The sequence below is a fragment of the Chroicocephalus ridibundus genome, chromosome 10 (assembly GCF_963924245.1).
Source record: "Chroicocephalus ridibundus chromosome 10, bChrRid1.1, whole genome shotgun sequence".
Classification (NCBI taxonomy): Eukaryota; Metazoa; Chordata; class Aves; order Charadriiformes; family Laridae; genus Chroicocephalus; species Chroicocephalus ridibundus.
In genome coordinates this window covers 16,710,847-16,731,215 of record NC_086293.1, presented here as the reverse complement: position 1 = coordinate 16,731,215, position 20,369 = coordinate 16,710,847, and the positions used below count along the sequence as shown (strand labels likewise).

Here is a 20,369-nt window from a genome sequence, read left to right as displayed (position 1 = left end):
TTTGCTTCCCCACATTTTTCCGCCGATTTCCAGTGCGGACATCCCACACCATTTTCAAACAAACGGCTTTTTTAACAAAGCGAGAACCAGAACTGCTGTTTGCACCAGGCGATGCCTCCCCTAGAGAAAATTCTTGCATCCGTTGTTCCCATAGAGAAAAATGTAAAAAATAAATCATGAATGGAAATGTAAAGTGCTCTGAGGTCTGAGCGGGAAGAACTGGGGCAGAGCATAGAAGGAAGCATCATTTGGGTTCAGGCTCAGATCTCCTCAGCCCTCAGTAACGAAGGGCAGATGTAGGAACATCCTCCAAGCACAGCTCTTCTGCAGACCCGGAGGTTGCCCCCAAGTGAAGAGGGCGCACCAATGACCAGGTGAACTATCCCACCATGCAAAACTGCAGTCACCCTCAAGAAAAAGAAGGAAAAAATACTGACCCGGCAAAGGCCCTGCACGCAGATGTCGTTCGTGTCGGGGCCGCAGGGCGTCCCGTCGATGACACGGTCCCGCAGCTGGTAATACGCCGTATTTCCTGCCACCCGGCAGAACAACTTGCAGCGATCCTTCATCAGGACTGGGGATGGGAGGGAGAGAAACCAGAAGCGTGTTATCCCAACGCCCTCACCCTGAGGCGGTGATGCGGGAGGCATGACATGCATCTTCCCCCCGCCGGCCCCGCCGCCCTCCCTGCCACTTACTGCCGCTGTATTTGGGAACCCAGCGCACGTTCGTGGGCAGCCCGTTGATGTTAAAGTGCTTCCCGTCGAAGTCGGCACACTGCTCGTCACGGAAATCCTTCTTCAGCTTCGAGCAGGGTTCGGTGTTGCAGGATTTAAACTTCATGCGACGACCCACGCAGTATTTCCCACCGTTTTTAGGCCTGCAGAAACAAGAAAGAGAAGCCGGTTGGGATCGGGCTGGAAATGAGATGCAATTGCAGTTCTGTGACCTGTTCAGCCCAGTTGGTGTTTGCAACACCATTTTGATGGCTCTGTCTATGTCTATGCATGTCTTCATTAATATCGCAGGCTGACAAGCAGGAAAGTTTATGCAGGTGTCTAATAAAAAAAAACAACCAACATATATGTGATGCTAAAAAGGGATGAAAAAGGGAATATTTGCTCTCTGATGAATGCAGCCGTACCGAGAGAAACCAGAGAGGAAGAGCAACATCTTCCTCCTCACCTGAGGATTTAGTTTCGCACCGAGGGATCCCAAATGGGGGGACGATCCCTCCACAACCCCATCGGTCCTATGGATTTGTGGCTGAGAGTTCGCACCTGATCTAGTGGGTTGCAAACAACCAAACACCACGGCAGAAAGGAGAACGGGCTTCCCTGCAGAGGCTGAAAGGCCAGGCAGCACTTAGTCCTTCAGGATTTCTAGCTCAAAATGGCAGAAATGGTAATGCAAGACACTTTTAAACAACTTTATCGCCATGTATTTCAGAAAGCACTGAAGATGGCCAATAAATACTTTACTCCCATTTTATAGTAGGATGACTCTGGTATAAACTGGAGAGAGCGATATCATCCAAGCCACACAAAAGCCAGCAGATAAGCCTAGGAGAAATTGTCATTTTGAATTTCCCAACTCCCAGATTCAGGGCTGTAGTCATAAACCTATTTTTGTCCTCGTGTGCAGATGGAGCCTTTGCCAGATAACAGCTTGCTTTGGGGACCGAAAAAGCTTCTCCCCCTCCAGCCGCTGTCAGCAGCGGTGCCGGAGCGAGCTGCGTGTGGACAGCATCGGAGGAGCCCAGCAGAAGGCACTTTTCTGGTGAGGACTCATTTTCAGCTATGGTAATGCTGCGAGGAAAAGTACCCCTGGGATACAAGCTATCCTATTTACTGTCTGGTCAATGGACATTTCTTCTAGGAACTCGAGTAAGATTTCATCTGCCCGTCTATGTGCAGCTTTCTATGTGTATAATGAATTGTAATAATAAAAGAAAAAATGATGCATCATGTTTTAAATATTCCAAAAAAACCCACTGTCTGTCTCCTGAAACTTCAAATGAAATTGGGAGGGCATGGTGGAGGCTTCTATAAGCTACCACCATTAGTGATAGAAGAGGCTCAACATGAGCTGTGAGTGTGCACTAGCAGCCCAGAAAGCCAATCGTGGCCTGGGCTGCATGAGAAGCGTGGCCAGCAGGTCGAGGGAGGTGATTCTCCCCCTCTACTCCACTCTCGTGAGACCCCACCTGGAGTACCGCGTCCAATTCTGGAGCCCCTACTGCAAGAGAGATATGGATGTGCTGGAACTTGTCCAGAGAAGGGCCACGCGGATGATCAGAGGGCTGGAGCACCCCTCCTATAAGGACAGACTGACAGAGTTGGGGTTGTTCAGTCTGGAGAAAAGAAGGGTCGGAGGAGATCTTATAGTGGCCTACCAGTATCTTAAGGGGGCCTACAAGAAAGCTGGGGAGGGACTTTTTAGGATGTTGGGTAATGGTAGGACTAGAGGGAATGGATCAAAACTAGAGATGGGTCGATTCAGACTGGACGTTTGGAAGAAGTTCTTCACCATGAGGGTGGTGAGACACTTGAACAGGTTGCCCAGAGAGGTGCTGGAAGCCCCGTCCCTGGCGGTGTTCAAGGCCAGGCTGGACAGGGCTCTGAACAACCTGATCTGGTGGGAGGTGTCCCTGCCCATGGCAGGGGGGTTGGAACTGGATGATCTTTAAGGTCCCTTCCAGCTCTAACAATTCTATGATTCTATGATTAATATACCTAATAAAAACTGCAGCTTTGCTTTTCCCTGATGTTACAGAAGGGAAGATATTGCAAATCTGGATGAAACGTTGGCAGGGTCAACTTGCGTGAAGCTGTAGTTATCCAAAAAGGAAGAATTATACCAACTGGGACCTGCACTGAGGGGGGATGAAGTTAACACGCATCCCAGCCAACAGCATGGGAAAGCCTCCACCGGCGGAGGTCAGCCCCAGCCTCTCCCTTTAACAGACCATTTCAGAGGAGTCAGCAGAGGGCAAGAGCATCCTTAGTGGCCAGAGCCACCACATCCTGACCACGTCATGCAGGGGCATGTGTAAAGAGGTACAGAGTGGCCCTCAAAGCTCAAGATGATGGTCTGTGCTCAGCTCCAGCCTCTGGTACAAAATAACTTCTAAACCTACATTTTTTACCCAACCCCTGAACAAAATAAAAGCCTGTGCTAGCAAGAAGTGCAGATCAGAAGAGCAACATGCTGGGCGCTGAAGCCCTGGCACCCAGACCTCCTGCCTTTCAGGGCTTCCCTTCAGGATCGGCTCTGCCTTGCCCCAGGACCAGATGCCCATCGGTGCCCTAGGGATGCTGGCAGAGCACATGTTCCCATTGAGTCTCCTCAGGAAGGAAGCCACTTTGCACACTTGGAGACCCACCAAATGTGAACCAACGAGTGATAAATAGGAACCACCCCTGTCCTTAGCACGGAGATACCTGCATGGGTATGAGGGTCTCTACACGCAGTGAGTCAACAAGTTCCTACAGCTGAACACAATTTTTTTAGCCTCTCTGTGCATCAACCCACCCAGGAAGCCCAGCAGTGCCTTTTCTCCCACAAACAACAATTCTTCACTCTTATGTTTTGAAAACTATTTGCGACTCAAGTAGCAGAACTCCTGTGTCACAGAGGTACAGAGCAGCTTGCACTTGCCAAAAGATTACCTGCAAAGCAAGGAGGGGCAGGGAGACTTCCCACCACCCCACCAGGGATTCGCACAGGTTTGACAGAAGGATTTGCCTCCTCCACCAGCTGCGAGCGAGGTGCAGAGCACCGCCAGCAGCTCCACACACAGGATTTGTCCTGCCAGCATCCTCTCCTCGCCGACATACGCACTGCCACGGTGCAGAGCCCGCAAGTCCTACCTTGAGTGCCGAGGGGTACGATTTGTCTTTAGGCACCGCCCGGAGCAGTAGCTGGTAACATCAGCTCTACCTGCTCCGAGGGCAGCTCTCACATGCCATCTGGAAACTAAACGCGTGTCACTTGCAAAGGGTTCTGGTGCTTGCAATTAAGCAAGTACCAGTGATAAATTAAAAAGCCCAAGCAACCGCATAGCGCCCAGTGCAGATTCCTGTTTACAGACTGATTTTACACCAGTTCCTAGTGGAACAAGCCTAAACCTGGTTTCCACTGACCTAGCCTATTCTCCACTTTGGGACGAAAACCAACTTGAATTAATTTAACTGATTACGCTTGGGACCACTCCAGAGCTGATCCAGAGCAGCAGCCCCGGCAGACGCACCCTGGACTCCTCCTGCCTCGCAGGCACAACGGGGATTTCTGGGGGTTTCCCACCGCCGGAGCCCTTCCCGCAGATGATTCCCACGTGGGCACATTATCTACCTTCAGCTACAAAGGGACATCTCGACTGTCTTATCTTACTACGCAGCACGTGGGGAAACTTAGCCGAGGCAGCAGCACACTCCAGACCTCAGTGCGCCCGAATCAGCCACAGGGGAGTTAACAGGATTCACCGTTTTCATTGGGAAAGTATTTATATCGCAGCAGGGCTGTTGCAATTTCACAAAGGCTCTAAATTACGGAAACCTCTAACAGGGCATTTCTTTTAAAAAAAAAAAAAAAAAAAAAAAGGCAATTACAAGATTTTTACGGTAACCACATATTGGTTCCAATATAAATCAGTTTAATTCGAATGAGACTTTCAAATATTAAGTTAGTTATGGAGAACATGGCAGGAGCTTTTTCTTTTTAAGGGTATATCTAACAAAATCCAAAGATCTCAAGCTACAGTATAGTTTCCTTTTCTCTAGATGTGACCCGTGAGATTGAGATGACGTTGAACACATGGACACACCACAAACTGAAGGATGCTAAAACTTGCCATCGCGTTGCAAACTGTCAGCTTGGTAACCGCGGCAGTAAATCTCCCTGCAGCCAGCGTTTGGGGCTGAAGCACACTCACACTCGTGACATTTCAAAACAGTCCCAAACCACCCTGACAGTTTTAGGGTGTTTTTAAACCAGCATTGCTTTTCGCAGAGTCTGAGTAAACAGAAAGAGCTGACCCAGAAAAATAAGTCAGCCTCATACAACATCGATTTTCAGTGTCACGAAGAAATACGGGATACTTCACACTACGTAATATTTCTATGGATAATCATCAACGATGTAGTGCAGAGGCAGAAGGGAATGCAGTGCACGCGTAGAAACCTCCTTGCTCTCTCAATTTCCCTTCTCTCTGAATCATCTATTTGATCAACTAATGGCCGGTGTGGACCCGCTTTCGATCGAGCATAATGCCCCTTACAAGCTCCTGTGCACACCCCGGCTTCGCCGCATCCCTCCCGGCATGTCAGGAACGCCCAGGACACAGCAGACAGGCCTGGGGAACAGCGGGGTCCCATCCCCAACAGGTCTTAAATATACAACGCTTAACGCATCACCTGCGATTACTAACCTCGAACGCTTGCAGACCGTAAGGCAGCGCCCAGCTCTCAGTGGTCCAGGAGCACCGGGTACGGGCACCTCGCTGAGAATTGCTGGTTTTGGGGGTGCTTTGCATGTGCTCAGCCCCATGCTGCTGTGCCCGGGGGCACGCGGGCTGCCACAGTGAAAAGACCCTGGAGACCACCTGCAGGGCACGTGTGCTCATCTGCACGTCTGCCTGCGTGTCTGTGCTCACCCAGAGACTGCAGAAAAAAAAAAATCTGTGAAGCTGTAGCGTGCACAGAGCAGTGTGAGATCTCCTTTGCAGCATCCCGGGAAGCCCTGGGACCTGGAATCGTGCTGCCAGTGGCCAGCACGGTTATCTATAGATATGTTTACGTGTCAAGCTCGGACAGCTTTCAGCACAGGTGGGTACTCCTGCGATGGACGAAAATGTAGACGTGATCTGACTCGCATCCAGAGATAACACTGCCCCATCCAGAAAGCCATTCCTGAAAATAAGGCTCCTGGTATCGACATCTTATGAAATACGCCTTTTCCCCCATAATTCTGCAGCTGTGCCTTGCTTTGAAAAGCAGGGCTTGCACCACAGACCCTCTACGTGACGCACCGCAGCCGTGGGCTTTGTCTGTACCAGCCGGCCTCAAATTCCCAAGTGGGCAATCTTGGTGGGAAGGGTCTGGTCTGGTTAGCTAATACATTCCTCCAGTCTATGTCAAAAGGCAGTCTGCCGCCATCTCAGAGGCTTACAGCTTCCTACAGCCCTGCAAGATACTCGTCCACGTAGGTGTCAGAGCACACTACAAACCGAGGCAGGAGCTGCAGCCTTATTTTCTGTACCGTGGTGGAAGGGGTTCGTTTTCAATGCCCGATTTAACACAATATTTTACTAGCGTGCAAGATACCACCCCAGATCTTCACGCACAAAAAAAAAAAAAATCTTAAATAAGCTAAGCTGTCTTTGAATATAAAAGATTTAATGAAAACTATTTCAGACGTTACTCCAGGTATCTGAGTTGGTGTTGCTGCCTTCTATGACAGAGGAGAAACAGAGACTACACCTATTCTGTATATTTTTGAAGTACTTTGAAAAGTGGGAGAGGCAGGAGAGTACCCAGCGGCATCTCATCCACTCGCATCGTCTCAGCAGCCCCACGATAACAGGGGACAGAGATGGTGGGAGCCCACGCTACGATGTCAAATTATGGGGACAAAACAACAGAACCGGTGTAAAGCTCTGTGGATGGTGCTAGGACAGACGACTCCCTGCGGAGACTTCATGAGGGGCTGGAGAAGAGGCCAGTACCAGCGACACAGCTCACAAAAGGGGGCCTGGAAAATAACCCCCATTAAGGATAAACACAGGGGATTTCATGGGCAGCTTGGTGCCTAGTGTATTTAGGTGCTTTTGCAAATCCCAGCCAAAGCAACACGCCTCACAAAACACCAAGATACCAAACACAAGCTATAAGAGAAGATGGAATTTAAAATCCCTTGACTAGCCTTTAGGATAAAGGAGATTTTTTTTATCACAAGAAGCTATCAGTCCAAACAGATGCCTCTCCAGAAGATGGGAATACTTCTCTCTGACAGCTTCCAAAGGTTCAGCAGCATAGTTATTTTTGCGTGCGGAAAGATGTTTTATTTTTGCGTCTCCATGGCTACTGGAAGACCACCTGGCGCGTGCTGACTCAGCACAGTGAGACGAGAACTCCTTTGCGCCTGTGCGTTTCTCAGCATCGTTTTAATTAACGTGCTGGTGTCCGACTCCCTTAGCCGCAACCCTTCTCTTCTGACACTTGCCCAGCCGTATTGAGCCAGCCTCTCTTGTCACTTCACCACCGACGCTGCAGGTACAAGCTCTCCCCCACCTCATTAGCAGTGATGAAACTGTCACTGGGGCATCACTAACGGCAATTTCCTTGGCAATGAGCCGTCCAACACCAACGATGAGGAAGCTGAATGAGCCTACTCAATGCTTTTAAGACCCCTTAGTCCAAGGAGCTCCGCAGACCCCTCTCCGTGTCTCCATCCCAAATAAAAGCCTGGAAAGCATCCTGCCCCCTCCTCCTTGCTCTTGTGGGCTGAAAGGAGGCAGTTAAACAGAAACCAGCACAGTTCACAATTTACGTAAACAGCCTGTTTTCATACCAGTTGCTCAACCTATTACTAACATTTTGCCAGCCACACACATTCATCTCCTTAAAGCCCACGGCAAAAATTCCCTGCCATTTCAAAGGGTGCAGGATTTTGCATTCCAGGCTGACAGCAAACATTTCTGAGTGCCGCTTTTTAATGGGGCACAGATTTCTGCTGAGGTTTGGCTAGTCTGCACCAGCTGACATGTAACTGTATAAAGGATCAGCTGCAAAACCAGCCAAAAGCTGCAAAACCAGCCAAAGCAGGAGTATAACGGTAGAAAACTGTATAAAGGATTTGGCCTGTAGGAACAGCTGCAAAAGCAGTCAAAGCAGGGCTAAAGTGGTGAAAAATGGAGAAAAACACGGCTCCTTCCCTTCTCCCTCCTTTCTGATCCACAGATTTGGAGGAAGAAAAACACCTTTGGAAGTGGGACCCCAACTGTGCCTCCCCAGGAAACCAGGGGGCAATGAACCCACGTGGCTATTAGCATTTTCCTTCTCTCTCTGTTGAAGGGATCCCATTTTATTGCATTTTACCCACACACCAAACCTGTGACCAGCTCCTCCTGGGTTCCTGTGCTGCTTCATCCATGCCAGACAAAGCCACCGGTCCCCAGGGCAAAGTCACCGGTCCCCGGAGCACACAGGGGCTGGGGACAGCCGAAGGGGATTTCAGCCCATTTGGGCAACCCAGACGCTTTTCCCCATTTCACCCACCGGCGCATCACCCTCCGTGCACTTACTCGGGCCTGTTGCACTCTCGTATCGCCGTCTTTATGCCGCCGCCGCAGGTTCTCGAGCAGCTCCCGAAAGGGCTCCAGGTCCCCCAGGCTCCGTCTATCACTGGCGCCTCTCGCTCTTTGGGCACGCACATCCCAAACCGGCAGTGCTGCACGCGAAGGAGAGAGACGGGAAAGGTGGGTTTGCGTTGCTTTGGCACGACGAGCCGACCGCCAGCCTGCATGCCAAGACTCAGGCTTACTTATTTCTCAGCCACTCACGAAACGCAGCAAGGATTTTGCAATCGGATAAAACTGAACTTCTTTACTTTTTGTCTGTCACCCCCATATTTATTTTTTTTTTCTTTTTGCACCCTTAAATGAAGAAGCAAAGGCAAGCTGCGGAGTCCACGGGAGCGATTTCTGGGAAAGATGACCAAGGACAACAGCAACCACCGAATATCCCCTGTTTACTGGTGCCGAACAGCACGGCAATGCTCGCGGCACTGGCTTTTCAAAAAGCTACTTATCTGATTTCCTGGAGAGCAGCAGGAACCGCATCGTGCCAGAGACAGACAGCAGGGAAAAACACCAGGGAAAAAACTCAAACCTCCCCACAGCTGTACAATGCCTCTGAACAGAAGAGGGAAAGGGAACTTCCAAAACCAAAGGGCAAATGAAATAGAAAAATTAATTCCTCCATCCAAAGTATTTTTTTTTTTTTTTTTTTTTCACTCAGCCACAACACGGGACTTGCCAAGGCCTGGCCTACACTTTTGTTTTCCGGCTGTAACTCTTGTTTTCTTTTGTTTGGAAAACTGGTTTAAATTATCTTGGCAAGCCCCCGTCCCCCATTTTTATGGTATGAACTGTGTGTCCCTTTGGAGACTTCCAGAGAGGTGAGATCTAGGGGACAGTCACCTTCTGGCCCCACCAGATGGAAAAGTGTCCCCCAGACCCATGAGAGCAGGGCTTCCTTCCCGCTGAAACTCGCTAAAGCAGGTTTAAACCCAGAGACGTGCTCATCTGCTAGCAGATGCCTAAATCTTCGCAATTATAGGAAGCCCAAACATTGCTGATTGCTCACAGATTAGAAGAGGTTACAGACTTAAAGAAGAAAACACGTAGGGCATCATTAAAATATTCCCTTGCAATATTTATCTGCACCAGATGCTGTTCAGGCAGGGAAACACCTGACAATACTTATGGGAACGGGGTTGAATTTACTGATGTACCACGTTTTTCTAGCCCTTTCACTAATAGCAAACAAGGTTGTTATCAAGATACACCCACCATAAGCTCACCCCCCTTTTTAGACATCCTTATGAACCACCTTGGAGAAAGAAATCTGGGAAAACAGAGCAAAACCAAGCTATCATGGGGGTTGTGCATCCAGCCCATAAGACACTGGCTCTGCAGCACGTTTAACACCTTTTGCCCACAACGGCCGGCTTGTGGCATTGCTTTAATGATGAATAAAGCTGATCCCAGGTGCATTTGCCTAGGGGCATGGTGGCGGTTCAGCAGGGCGGCTGAACAACGCGTAACTTGGGGTCCTAAATGTGGTGTTTGCTCGGAGATGAGCATGGTCTCCAGGCTGCGATGTGCCCTGGATTTGCTCTCCTCTCAAGATTTGATTTCCCAGCTAGAAACCGGCTGGAAAATATCTGCTACGGTAAGGGTCAAGAATAAAATAAGCTGAAATGCCTGTTTCTTTACTGCAGGACAAACCCTTATGACACACAACTCCACCTGGCATTTAGAGGGTTGAAAAACTGCAGGATGGGGTCCCTTATGCCAGTCCCGTACAGGGACAAAGAGGTCCAACAGCTACCATTAATGTAAAAGAATATTTAACACCAATCCAACAGCGCTGTCCCGGTGGAGAACTTCTCACAGCGATGTTGATGCTCACAGTCAAATATATAACCACAGTCATGCTCGGCACCACTGACCCTTTGAAGATGACAGAATAGCTAACCAGTGAATGCACACAGCTAACAGACCCTGACATGACCTATATGTCTCCCATCCGATGGTTGAGAATTAACCAGGAAATCGCCTACATCCCTTGATTTTATTAAAAACTGGGGGTTGATGGTAAAGCAAAGGGGGAATAAAAAAAAAAAACAAACAAAAAAAAACAAAAAAAGAGCAGCTGTTTTAAATAAACAGCAAGATTATCTTATGGAAACGCAATGGTGTTTCTTGGAACCACACTGTGAATAGTCTGGCTGCGCAACCTTCGTGCCTTTTGTATTTTAAAAATAATTTCTCTGTTGCGTTACAACAGCAAAAGCTAAAAAGCCTGCCAGGGTTCTCTTTCCTATGAGCTTACAGATCAGAGAACGAAGAGAATAAAAGAGTTTTTGTCTGGAGCAAGTTCAAAATAACTCAGACACAGAGTTGAGCAGGAGAGCAATGGCAGGGACGGGAGACGCTACAACAGACTTTCCTTTCCTTTGTCTTGCCACTGGAGTCCCAGATAATTCACCAAATCCAGCTCCCATCCTCGGGCTGACTTCAGCTGAATAGATTAGCAGGGGGCAGACAAGTGCTGTGAAGCTTCATGCATGCATAACATATACGCTACCTGCTGCCATACGGCAGGAGACAGAAATGATTACTATTCCTCTACTCTTTCTACCATTCTTTAAACAACCCTGAAAACCGCAAGAGAGAGAGGCCCAAGTTTACGACTCTCTCGATTTTCTTCCAGTGATTTACTTCCTCCCGACCACGCGCTGGTGCTGTGAAACACTGTAAAGCATCACGACTGGTGCTCACTCGGCAACGGCCAAACTCCGGGCTGGGCTTATTACTTGATTTAGCGATATCAAATTCGGTGTCCTCACATGCGAAATAAGCATAAGCTAATACTCCCACGTTGGTTTAGTGTCCTTGATTTAAGAATAAATATAGAGCCCAGTTCAATCTACATGCCAGTAATTTTAGCTAGCTGATTTTTCTTAGCGATTCAGGCTCCCTCATTTCCAAAGATATCTCCATAAAAAACGGCATGGTATTTTCTCCGTCTGCCAACCCGTACATCACGGGCTTTAAACGCGCAGACTCGAGGCAAGGCATTAGTCAGCAAGCAGCAGTTTGACGGGGCTCTTGGCCACTGCGGAGTACCAAAATAGTGATTTATTCCAGTGAAAAGCGCTCCAGACTCGCACCTCAGCACTTCACAAGCCCAAGTAAACACCGAGGAGAAGAGAGTTTATGATGATCCAAACCTTAAGCTTGACCTAGACCGACACACAAATACAAGAATTACTCTGTGAAGCCTTTTTGTGAGAATACATTCAAATGCCTGAACACGAGCGCACTGCATTAGCTTTTCTTAAGAGCCCATCTGCTCTCAGCTGAGAAGTTCAGGTCACACTTGTCCGGTTTGTCTAAACTTGTCAAATTGGCTAAATTTGTGGCCTCAAATGTTTTTGCTTACACGGTCTTTATTAAGAGCCATGCAGCTGGACACTGCCTCTTGGATGACATGGTAACTCTGAGGAGGTGCTAATCTGCTCCACTGCAGTTGTTTGCACATCACTCTGGCCATAGCCAAGGGTAACGGCAGGTTTGTCGGAACAAAATTGCAGCCCCCATTTTTTTCGGATTCCAAGAAAATAGTTATTTCTGAGTTTCCAGCAGTGAGCAGACCCCAAGCTCACAAACAGAGATGTTGAAGACAAAAGGTCTCAAGTCAAGGGGGCTCCACAGATGCCTAAACTTTATCCCGAGCCTCAAAAAAGGCAAGTTTTTACATAAAAATGTTAAATATCAGCGCACCGCTGGCTCCAAAGAGTAGCACAGGAATAGGATTTCCAACCAGTCTCAACAATAAAGACAAACGTGTTGATTGTGCTTTTCCCTAAGAAAGGAAGGCAAATTGATACATTATGCCCATTGTCTTCAAGGAAATCAGTCAAGCGCCACTGAACAATTGACTTTTCAGGCACACGCAACAAAAGATTAATTACCAAGCCTTTATAGATAATAATACCTAAAATAGTACCCAGATATTTTTATTAAAATATGTTTGAAAGACTATAAATTTAAATGTTGACTCTTTCTAAAGAACACTTTAACTGTTGATCATTAATAGCCAGAAAAGCAAATTTTTAAGCTATACCTTGGAGAATAACATCACACTTTTTTTCACTAGATGTAGATGGAGAATATTTTTGTTCAGACAAAAATCATGAAAACTAGTTAGCATTTTTCTTCAAAAGCTTCAGTATCTCAATTAAAAAAAAAATTAAAAAAACAATCCTCCTAACTATTTTTCTCCAGATCTGGACAACTAAAACCTAAATACTTACTCTAGAAAGCACAATGCTAGCTGGAAACTAACATTGCACATGGAAATTGGAAGTTTTTATGAATTACTGCCAAAACTGTTCCATACAGAAAATGTCAACCAGTTCTATATTTTACTCTGAAGTTGTCAAGATGAGAAGCCAGTTGGCAAGTTTATGTTACACAAAATTACTAATTGCTCACATCACATAGGAAGTGTCTAATAATAAAGTCTAGGGAAGCTTTGCAAAGGTTTTGCTCCTTTTGCTCAAGAGTTCACTCAAGGCCATTAATTTAAAAAGAGAAGTACTCCAGAAAGAATACCTGTTTTAAAACAACGTTATGCCAAGGAGCTGATTTTAATCGCGTTATCTGGCATAGAGCTGACCCATGCATGCCAGGCTTAAAACACACAGAGCTGTTTTGGGCTTCCACCCTTGCAGTCAGAAGCTTTGCCCCACACAACTGGCATTGGGATAGGATGATTTTGACTGATATGCTTAGCCCGAGCCCTGGGAAACATAGCTACAAGGCAGGAACCACCAGGTATTACAGACCTTTCCAGGCTCACATTCTGTCCCATCAGCCCAAGGTGTGTGTTGAGTACGACATCCCTTGTGCGCGCCATCAATGTTAATACACCAAAGTCGCCGACACTGCATCTGCTTAAGTTATTGAAAATATCAAAATATTAAATAAATACATGCCATATGCCTTACCAGATAGATGATCCTTTATGAAATTATCCCCCTAGGATTTAGCTCACAAGCTTGACAACAATTTGATGGCTTGTGAGCCTCCCATTCGTCCAGCCCCAGGAGACCTTATTTTGCCTTGGCAACACCAGGAAAACCAAGGTGTGGAATTTCACTTACCATATACGGGCACACTTGAGATCCAGGTCCAAAAATTAGCTCACATTGTTTGTTGACATCATAAATCAGCCCTGGGAGCTGCTGAGGCAACGTGTAAGTTCTTGATGAAGGTTCATCTAGCAAACACTCTCCATAACCAGTGCTACAACACAAAGCGGAGAAACGGTGTTAAACAGGAGGTGATGCCACTAGAACCCATTGGTGTTTACCTGAGCCAGCCTTGGGCCAGACGTGCACCACATGTGCCATATTTAACAAGCACTACAGCAGCTACTGCAGACTCAAGCACAGGAGGGTGCATCACCCATTCACCACCACCCCCGTGCCGTGCTAGCAACCGTCCACCACCGTGCACTCAGCTACCCTGGCAAAAGCTTTTCTGAGCATGCACAACCTGCGTTTAGTTGCTGAAGCAGCACTGGGGTATATTTAGAAAGAAAATCATTGATGAGCAGAAGCGGGGGACTGAGCTTCTGGATTTGCCAGGACACCATTGCGTCTCTCGTTCTGCTCCCCATCACAACATGTGGGAAGGCGTCACGGCAAAATGGGTGATCACTGTGCATCAAACTGACCCACGGGCTCCTGGAAGAGTGTTCCCACCATGGACTAGTGCCAGGGCTTTATCTTGACCTGTGGAGCAGAAAGGCAGTTCGATCTGCCTCCTAAAACACGGCTCCGTATCTGGGCCACAGGGCTTGGAAAACTCACTCTTCAGGTTCAGAGGAGAACACGCATTCCTTAAAAGCGATATCCATGGGGGAAGACTTATTCTTCCCCATAGAGCGGCTGGTCCTTGCCAGCTTATCACGAGGCTGAACTGGCAGGGACTGGATGCCAGGGGTGCATTCCTGCTCTATGCAAAGGATGCGTGCACACACAGATCCCTCCAATTTCCTCCAAATGCTGTGCACTAGGATTTCAGATTAACTGATGAACCCCACGGGATGCATGCACGTGTAAAAACAGCCTAACACATGCATATGCAAGGCCTTACTCCAGAAATTCAGTGATGTATTTCCTACTGCATTTTGACCACATCCAGGGATTGGTGTAGAAGTTCAGTGTTGGCGCCATGACGTGCTGTTGATTTTTACCTCCGTCTTCTTTGCATTTATGATTGTCGTCGTGTGGCATGTTAAACCTAAGAGAAACACAACAGCAAAAAGTACAGTCGGTTAAGCGGCAAATGTCAAGTATCCAGCATAGCAAGAGCAACAGTGCGAATCAAATGTAAGCAAACCCAAGAATTTTTCCTAGATATGCTACTGACAGATACTACAGATGAGAAGTATTAATATGCACATATTCATAAGCGTCAACAAGCACTGCTCAAACTGGGTTCCTAGCACTTGTCTGCAAAAAGCTACGCGGCACCCTGCTAAGCTGTCCACACCACGACTGCGTTTATTTAGCCAGACAAGTCCTTGAGGGAGCCTGGAGCAAGATGCAACTTTGGCTGTAGTTTCCTTTTCAGCTGAGGGTCACGATCCTGCAGGCAGGCTGGTGTCCGGCCCCACCTTCCTAAAAATGGCAAGTTCTCTGGAATTGAGCCAAAGAGCCAAGTTTCTGAAGGAGATGAATGACCTGAGCCCACCAACCACCGGTGCCCGAAGTCCCTTCGTGCACGCCGGTGGCACCCTAACGCTGGCTGCAAAATGTCTTCCAACGCAGCTGAATACCTTGGGCCACGCTGATCCTTCATGCTGTTGCCCAAATAGGGCTGCAGCGGGGACAAGACTTGGCTCCTGCGTATTATGTGGCAGGTTTACAAAACGCCACCAAGCATCAACATCAGCGGAAACCCAGGCGAAGCTTGCAGCACGTGACACATTGAAGAATGCGGCAAATACGCTAACGGAGACAGAATGGCTTAAAGCGCTTGGCCGTTTGAAGTGGAGAAGGGGAAATGACCCGGTGTGATCCTGCGTTCGAAGGCTGGGGAGTTTATATCCCGTTAAGGTTACCTCCAATGAACCACCTTTTCACTCGGCTGCCTGTAAAAGAGCAAAGAGGTGGCTCCTGCTCGGGATCTCCTCTCACCCCTCCGGCAGCTCTGGGGCAGCATTAGTGAAGGAATTAGCCACACGTTAGGTGTGGGGAACGCCAAACCTTTGGGGACTCTCTCTCAGGAAATCTTATTTAAACAAATACTACTGTGGTTAAAAATAGACCGTCTCAGCCAGCTCTCTGTGCAGAAAAAGGGAGTTTTTGAGAGATGTGTTCCCATGCTCTCACCCATCCCACACCTACAGACCTCCATTGCAAAACAGGTGTGAGGTGGTTTGGGACTGAGCTGGCTGGTGAATAAAGGACTGTGTGATCTAAGGTGATTTTTCTCACTACCACTCTGGAAAAAAGTCAAAATCAGTTAAAAGAAGTTTCTACTGGAGGGGGTGCATCTTGAATGACAGCATCTCTTCTGAGGACGTCCATCAGCATGAGATTTTCCTTTGGGAAATGGTTCAGGAGGTGGGTCAGGCTCACTTACATGTCCCGATCACCTGCTAGACACCCTGGGTAAATTCCTTCCTTCGGTAGCACCGTGCATGGCACTGGGACGAGCTGTGGCAGGCTGAGGACCTGCTCTTGGAGGAACCTTCAGTCTCAAAGGCCAGGTAAGATGTGCCCATGCCCCTTGCTCTGGTCCTCCCCGAGGCACCCAGCCCCAGCCAAAAACCTGGCTAGTCCCAGCGGCTTGGCCAAGACATCACAGCTGCTGGGGCAGATCCTGCTGACACCCACACGTAGAGGCGAGAAGATGCAATAACAAGGGACATTTTGTTAGCTCTCCTCCCCTGGTTAGGTGCTGCTTGGGGTACGCTCTGTCACTCATCCTCCACAAAATGCGGGTCTGCTGGTTTTACTGCTCTCAGATGGGCTCTGGAGCACCCCACCGCCTCCCAGCATCACACCACAGCCTAATCTTCCCTGGTGGTGCATCTTCTGCACAAGTATATCTATCTCTTCTCAAATAATTAGGCTCAGCAGGTACGAAGCCTAGGCTGGCTGGCAAGCCCTAGTTAGCATAAATCTTGGGCTATTTAAATGTAAATGTATTTACATAAAACATACACATGGCCAAGTTCATGTGCTATTGTGAAAGCAGTGCTCAGTCCGTTATCTTCACTAATGGAACAGCTCCTGTATGGGTCACAGACTGTGCCCAGCTCTGCCAGACCTAGGAGAGAACAAAGAGGTTTATGATAGAAAAAGAAATATTGCCCACGGTTCAGCACAGGCAACTAACATTGTCACTACAAAAAAAAGTTATTAAAAGACAAAGAAAAGGTTTTCCTTACCCAGAGTATCACATTTGTCGTGCGCTCTACAAATATCCTGTCTGAAAGCAGAACAGACCTGACACATTAATTTTTCAATGCAGCAGTGTGTTAAGGTACAAGCACAATAACAACAACATCCAAAAGCAATTCTTGGTCCTCCACCAGACGTTCTCACGCTGGCTGGCCACACCGTCCAGTCGGGGTCTGAACCAACTCCCTGCCGTAGTCAGAGTTTTTCATCTTATGTTGAACCCACGGGCAGGCCTTGGAGAGTCCTGAACCTCTCAAAGTCATCTACCGGCATGGTGGAAACATTATCCCGGATCTGCTCACAGTTACACTGCTCCCACAATTGCAAATGTCATTACAGCCACATCAAAAGCCGAACATTTCCCGTAGCTGCGTACATCCCACGCTCACAGCCTCTGACACGCGACTCGCTACAGCTCTTATGAGAATATTCACCATACCTGGTAACAAGCACGGCTGTATCGTGTTGAAGGTGACTTCCTTCAGGGTGGTTCTGGGATTGCTGCCACTGGCAAAAGTTTTTTAATGTTGTCTGGGCATTGTAAGATATTGCAGGACCATCCTAATAAGCAACAGACAGAAAGCAGGTATTTTAATCATTCATTGCAATGCTCGCTACAAATGCCAGCGTCAAACAGAAGGAGAAGAAAACCACTTCCATTACCTGTTCATTATGTATCACGACCAATTTCACAATAACAATATTAATTAAATTTCCAATGCTTGGGTCTTTGTAGATAGAAGCCACCTGTTTCAAAAAGAAATACTCAGAATTAGTGCTAACATTGAAGGAAAAAAACAATAAGACAATACAGGCATGTTTTCCATTTTGCAACTGTTTCTCCTGAGCCGCTCTTCTGCCCCACTCAGCGCTCTGATGCTACTTGGAGAGACCTCCTGCCAGTAGTGCAATTTTAGAATGAAATAAACCTGCTGGAGTCACAGAAAACCACCATTTGCTTTTGCTGTAACACACATTTCACCAAATTACGGGATGATTCTGCTCTGAGATACAATGACCACCGACCAAGACTGTCAAAAGCAACTTGTTCTCTTAAGTGCCTCATTTTGCCATGGACGTTTTTAGACCTGCACTTCTACCCTCGAATAGGGTGAAGCCCCTCCAGTGACACAACTACGCCGAATACTCACTTCCGGACACTAGGCATCTACAGAGCTGCCTGTTTGTTGACTACACTACTGCATCCTAATACCAGTAGCTACTAAAATGCTTGTCCTCAGCCTGGAAAGCCAACCCTAGCACTACGCTAAGGATGAAGGTGACCATAGGCTCCTTCTCCTTGCAACAGCAGGGAAAGCCGTGCAACTGCAAAACCTACTAGCATCAGCCCCTTGGAAGGCACAGTCCCCAAAGCACCTTTTAAATTCAGCTGCTATTTCACATGGGCCTAAATAAAAAGAAGAGTACAGCGTGTGGAGTAAAGGAGCAGCGACGCTTCATGTGCTGCTTGGGGTTTGAAAAGCTGGATGGGAGAGGTGTGGGAAGGGTTATGGGAAATGTGATGGGTCTGGGAAGAAGACGGCTCCAACCGATGCTCCCCAGCTAAGTTTTACCAACATTATCTCCATGACTGGCCAAGGCAAAATGATGGTATCACATAAGAACACAACAGAAAAGGAGACTCTGTGACCGCTAGACAATGATCCATGGGTGAATCTACTCCCCGTAGTTGAATACTCACTATTGACATCAACGTTAAGACATAGTGCTGTAGATTAGCTCCATGGTAGGCGACCATCCTGCTGTCAGCCACCACCATCACCTCTACAAACCGAGGGTAGGAGAGAAACCGCTTTGTTCTTCTGTGGCTCTTCTTTTCACTCATGTTCCCCGTCTTGTTGCTATCTGCAGAAAATGAATTCACTTCCAGGCTGTGTTTCAACATCTCCATGTCAGATAACAAGCTGCTTTCTGCCCACTGTCTTCTCCAGTGTTTCCGCTTGTTCTTTTTGTGACTGTGTTCGTGATCTGTGATTAAAAAGCAGAGAAAAAACGTAAAGTACGTTCTGGAGTGAATAGAATTAACACCATATGCACGTTATGTCAAAATAACTATCTACTTCAACCAAGAGTTATAAGCAGGCTTGTTCCAAACAGCTAAGCAAACCAGGACTATGTGGAAGCCCGCCATGTAAACCAACATCTAAGGCTTTCCTTAATTTTTAAAGTAATCTTTTGGAATCCAACGGCATTTAAGGGCGGACATTCACGTAAAGGCTTTCCTGCAGCAGGGCCGTCTCCTTGCCCGCGCAGGAGGGACGGAGCCGGGGCTGCAGTTCAGTTTAACTCCGTCTGAGCCCGGTGATGGTAATTAGCCACCGCAGCAGCAGCGTGAGGATTCTGGGCACGTCCAAGGTGGCCAGGAAACCACAGGAAACAAAGGTCCAAATCCTGTATTTCTAACTCAGGCATGAAGGACGGCAGGATTTGGCCTTCATAGCGAAGCAATTATATATGATTTATTTCTGTCTCTAACAATAACATGGCTGGGCTTCAATTCCCCCCCTCCCTTTATTATTCTGTGCTACGGGAATGGTAAAGGTCATCTAATAGCAACAGCTGCCACTGGCTAAAGAATAGAATTCAGGAAGTTTCACATATACTGCTTTTGATATTCAATTAGGCCAAACATAAAAGCAGCCTGAAAATATACTCCATGCTGATACAAAGACGACAAAGTGAAGAGGGAGAACAGGCAAATAAAACATATGGAACGTGTACAATTAAGATTTACCATCTGATTAGTATGTAATTATAGCATTATTTAAGTGTAAGAGCAAAATCAGTCTTATTTGATGCCACTTAATTTTTAATCAGTTCATCATAGGAAGAAGCTAATTGAATGCGATTCATCCATGAGAGACTGTTCGCTTCTGCATTTAATATAAAGCCAGATCTGAACTACTCATCTAAGACTCCAGGCTACAACCCTCACGCTCTTTGTAGCTTTAGTTTAATTTCGTCATGGTGGTGAAAAATATCATGTTTCCTTATCTGACCTACTGAGTAGGTTAGAGGAAGCATAATATTAGGGAACAAAGGAATATTCAATGCTCAAACAAGATTGAAATGATAGGAAACTTCTTAGCTATTTTTCCTGTGTAGTTTCCTCTTAGTTCAAAAAAAAAAAAAAACAAAACAGAATACATTTTCTAATATCAAGACAGGCAAAGGGGGTTGGCCAGCTTCTACACATCTGAAAAATGCTATCTTTTTGCCCTACGTGTAAATAGGCAATAGAATATTTAAAGAATTAAACTCTGTTTACTCTGCCCTACCTAAGCCCTATGAATTCCCCTTTCTTGATATAGTCCAGACCACCTTAATACAGCAGAGACTCCGCAGTTATTTGAGTAAGAATTCGAGAAAGCCAATGGCATTTGTGGTTATAATTGGATTGCCCTAGTTCCTCTGCACTAATCAATGCCCTTGTGTTGGCAAGGTTGTGCTCTCACGCTGGCACGGCTTCGTGGGCAACTGTGACATTATCCCAACTCCTTCAGTGCCGATCAGCCCGGGAAGCCAACTATGCATACAAATAACCTAAAGGTGAGAGGAAGACCAGCCGGAGGAGAAAG

At 47.2% G+C, this 20,369-nt stretch overlaps 1 protein-coding gene across 7 annotated transcripts in view; it reads right to left on the bottom strand.

The window, feature by feature from the left end:
• The window catches only part of ADAMTS9 (ADAM metallopeptidase with thrombospondin type 1 motif 9), an 84,986-nt gene that overhangs the window by 50,499 nt on the left and 14,118 nt on the right, over positions 1–20,369 (bottom strand). For 6 of the 7 annotated variants that reach the window (XR_010072841.1, XM_063348428.1, XM_063348432.1 and 3 more), the window contains 11 exons: positions 18,473–18,759; positions 17,434–17,517; positions 17,210–17,331; positions 16,758–16,798; positions 16,531–16,636; positions 14,453–14,599; positions 13,456–13,597; positions 13,138–13,245; positions 8,303–8,448; positions 699–880; positions 438–574 (listed from right to left, as the gene is read on the bottom strand). Coding sequence is in view for 6 of the 7 variants with exons in the window: in XM_063348428.1 (XP_063204498.1) it covers positions 438–574; positions 699–880; positions 8,303–8,448; positions 13,138–13,245; positions 13,456–13,597; positions 14,453–14,599; positions 16,531–16,636; positions 16,758–16,798; positions 17,210–17,331; positions 17,434–17,517; positions 18,473–18,759 (1,502 nt within the window). In the remaining variant the exon portion in view is untranslated. The remainder of the gene's footprint in view (positions 1–437; positions 575–698; positions 881–8,302; positions 8,449–13,137; positions 13,246–13,455; positions 13,598–14,452; positions 14,600–16,530; positions 16,637–16,757; positions 16,799–17,209; positions 17,332–17,433; positions 17,518–18,472; positions 18,760–20,369) is intronic. The other variant, XM_063348429.1, reaches the window with a different exon arrangement.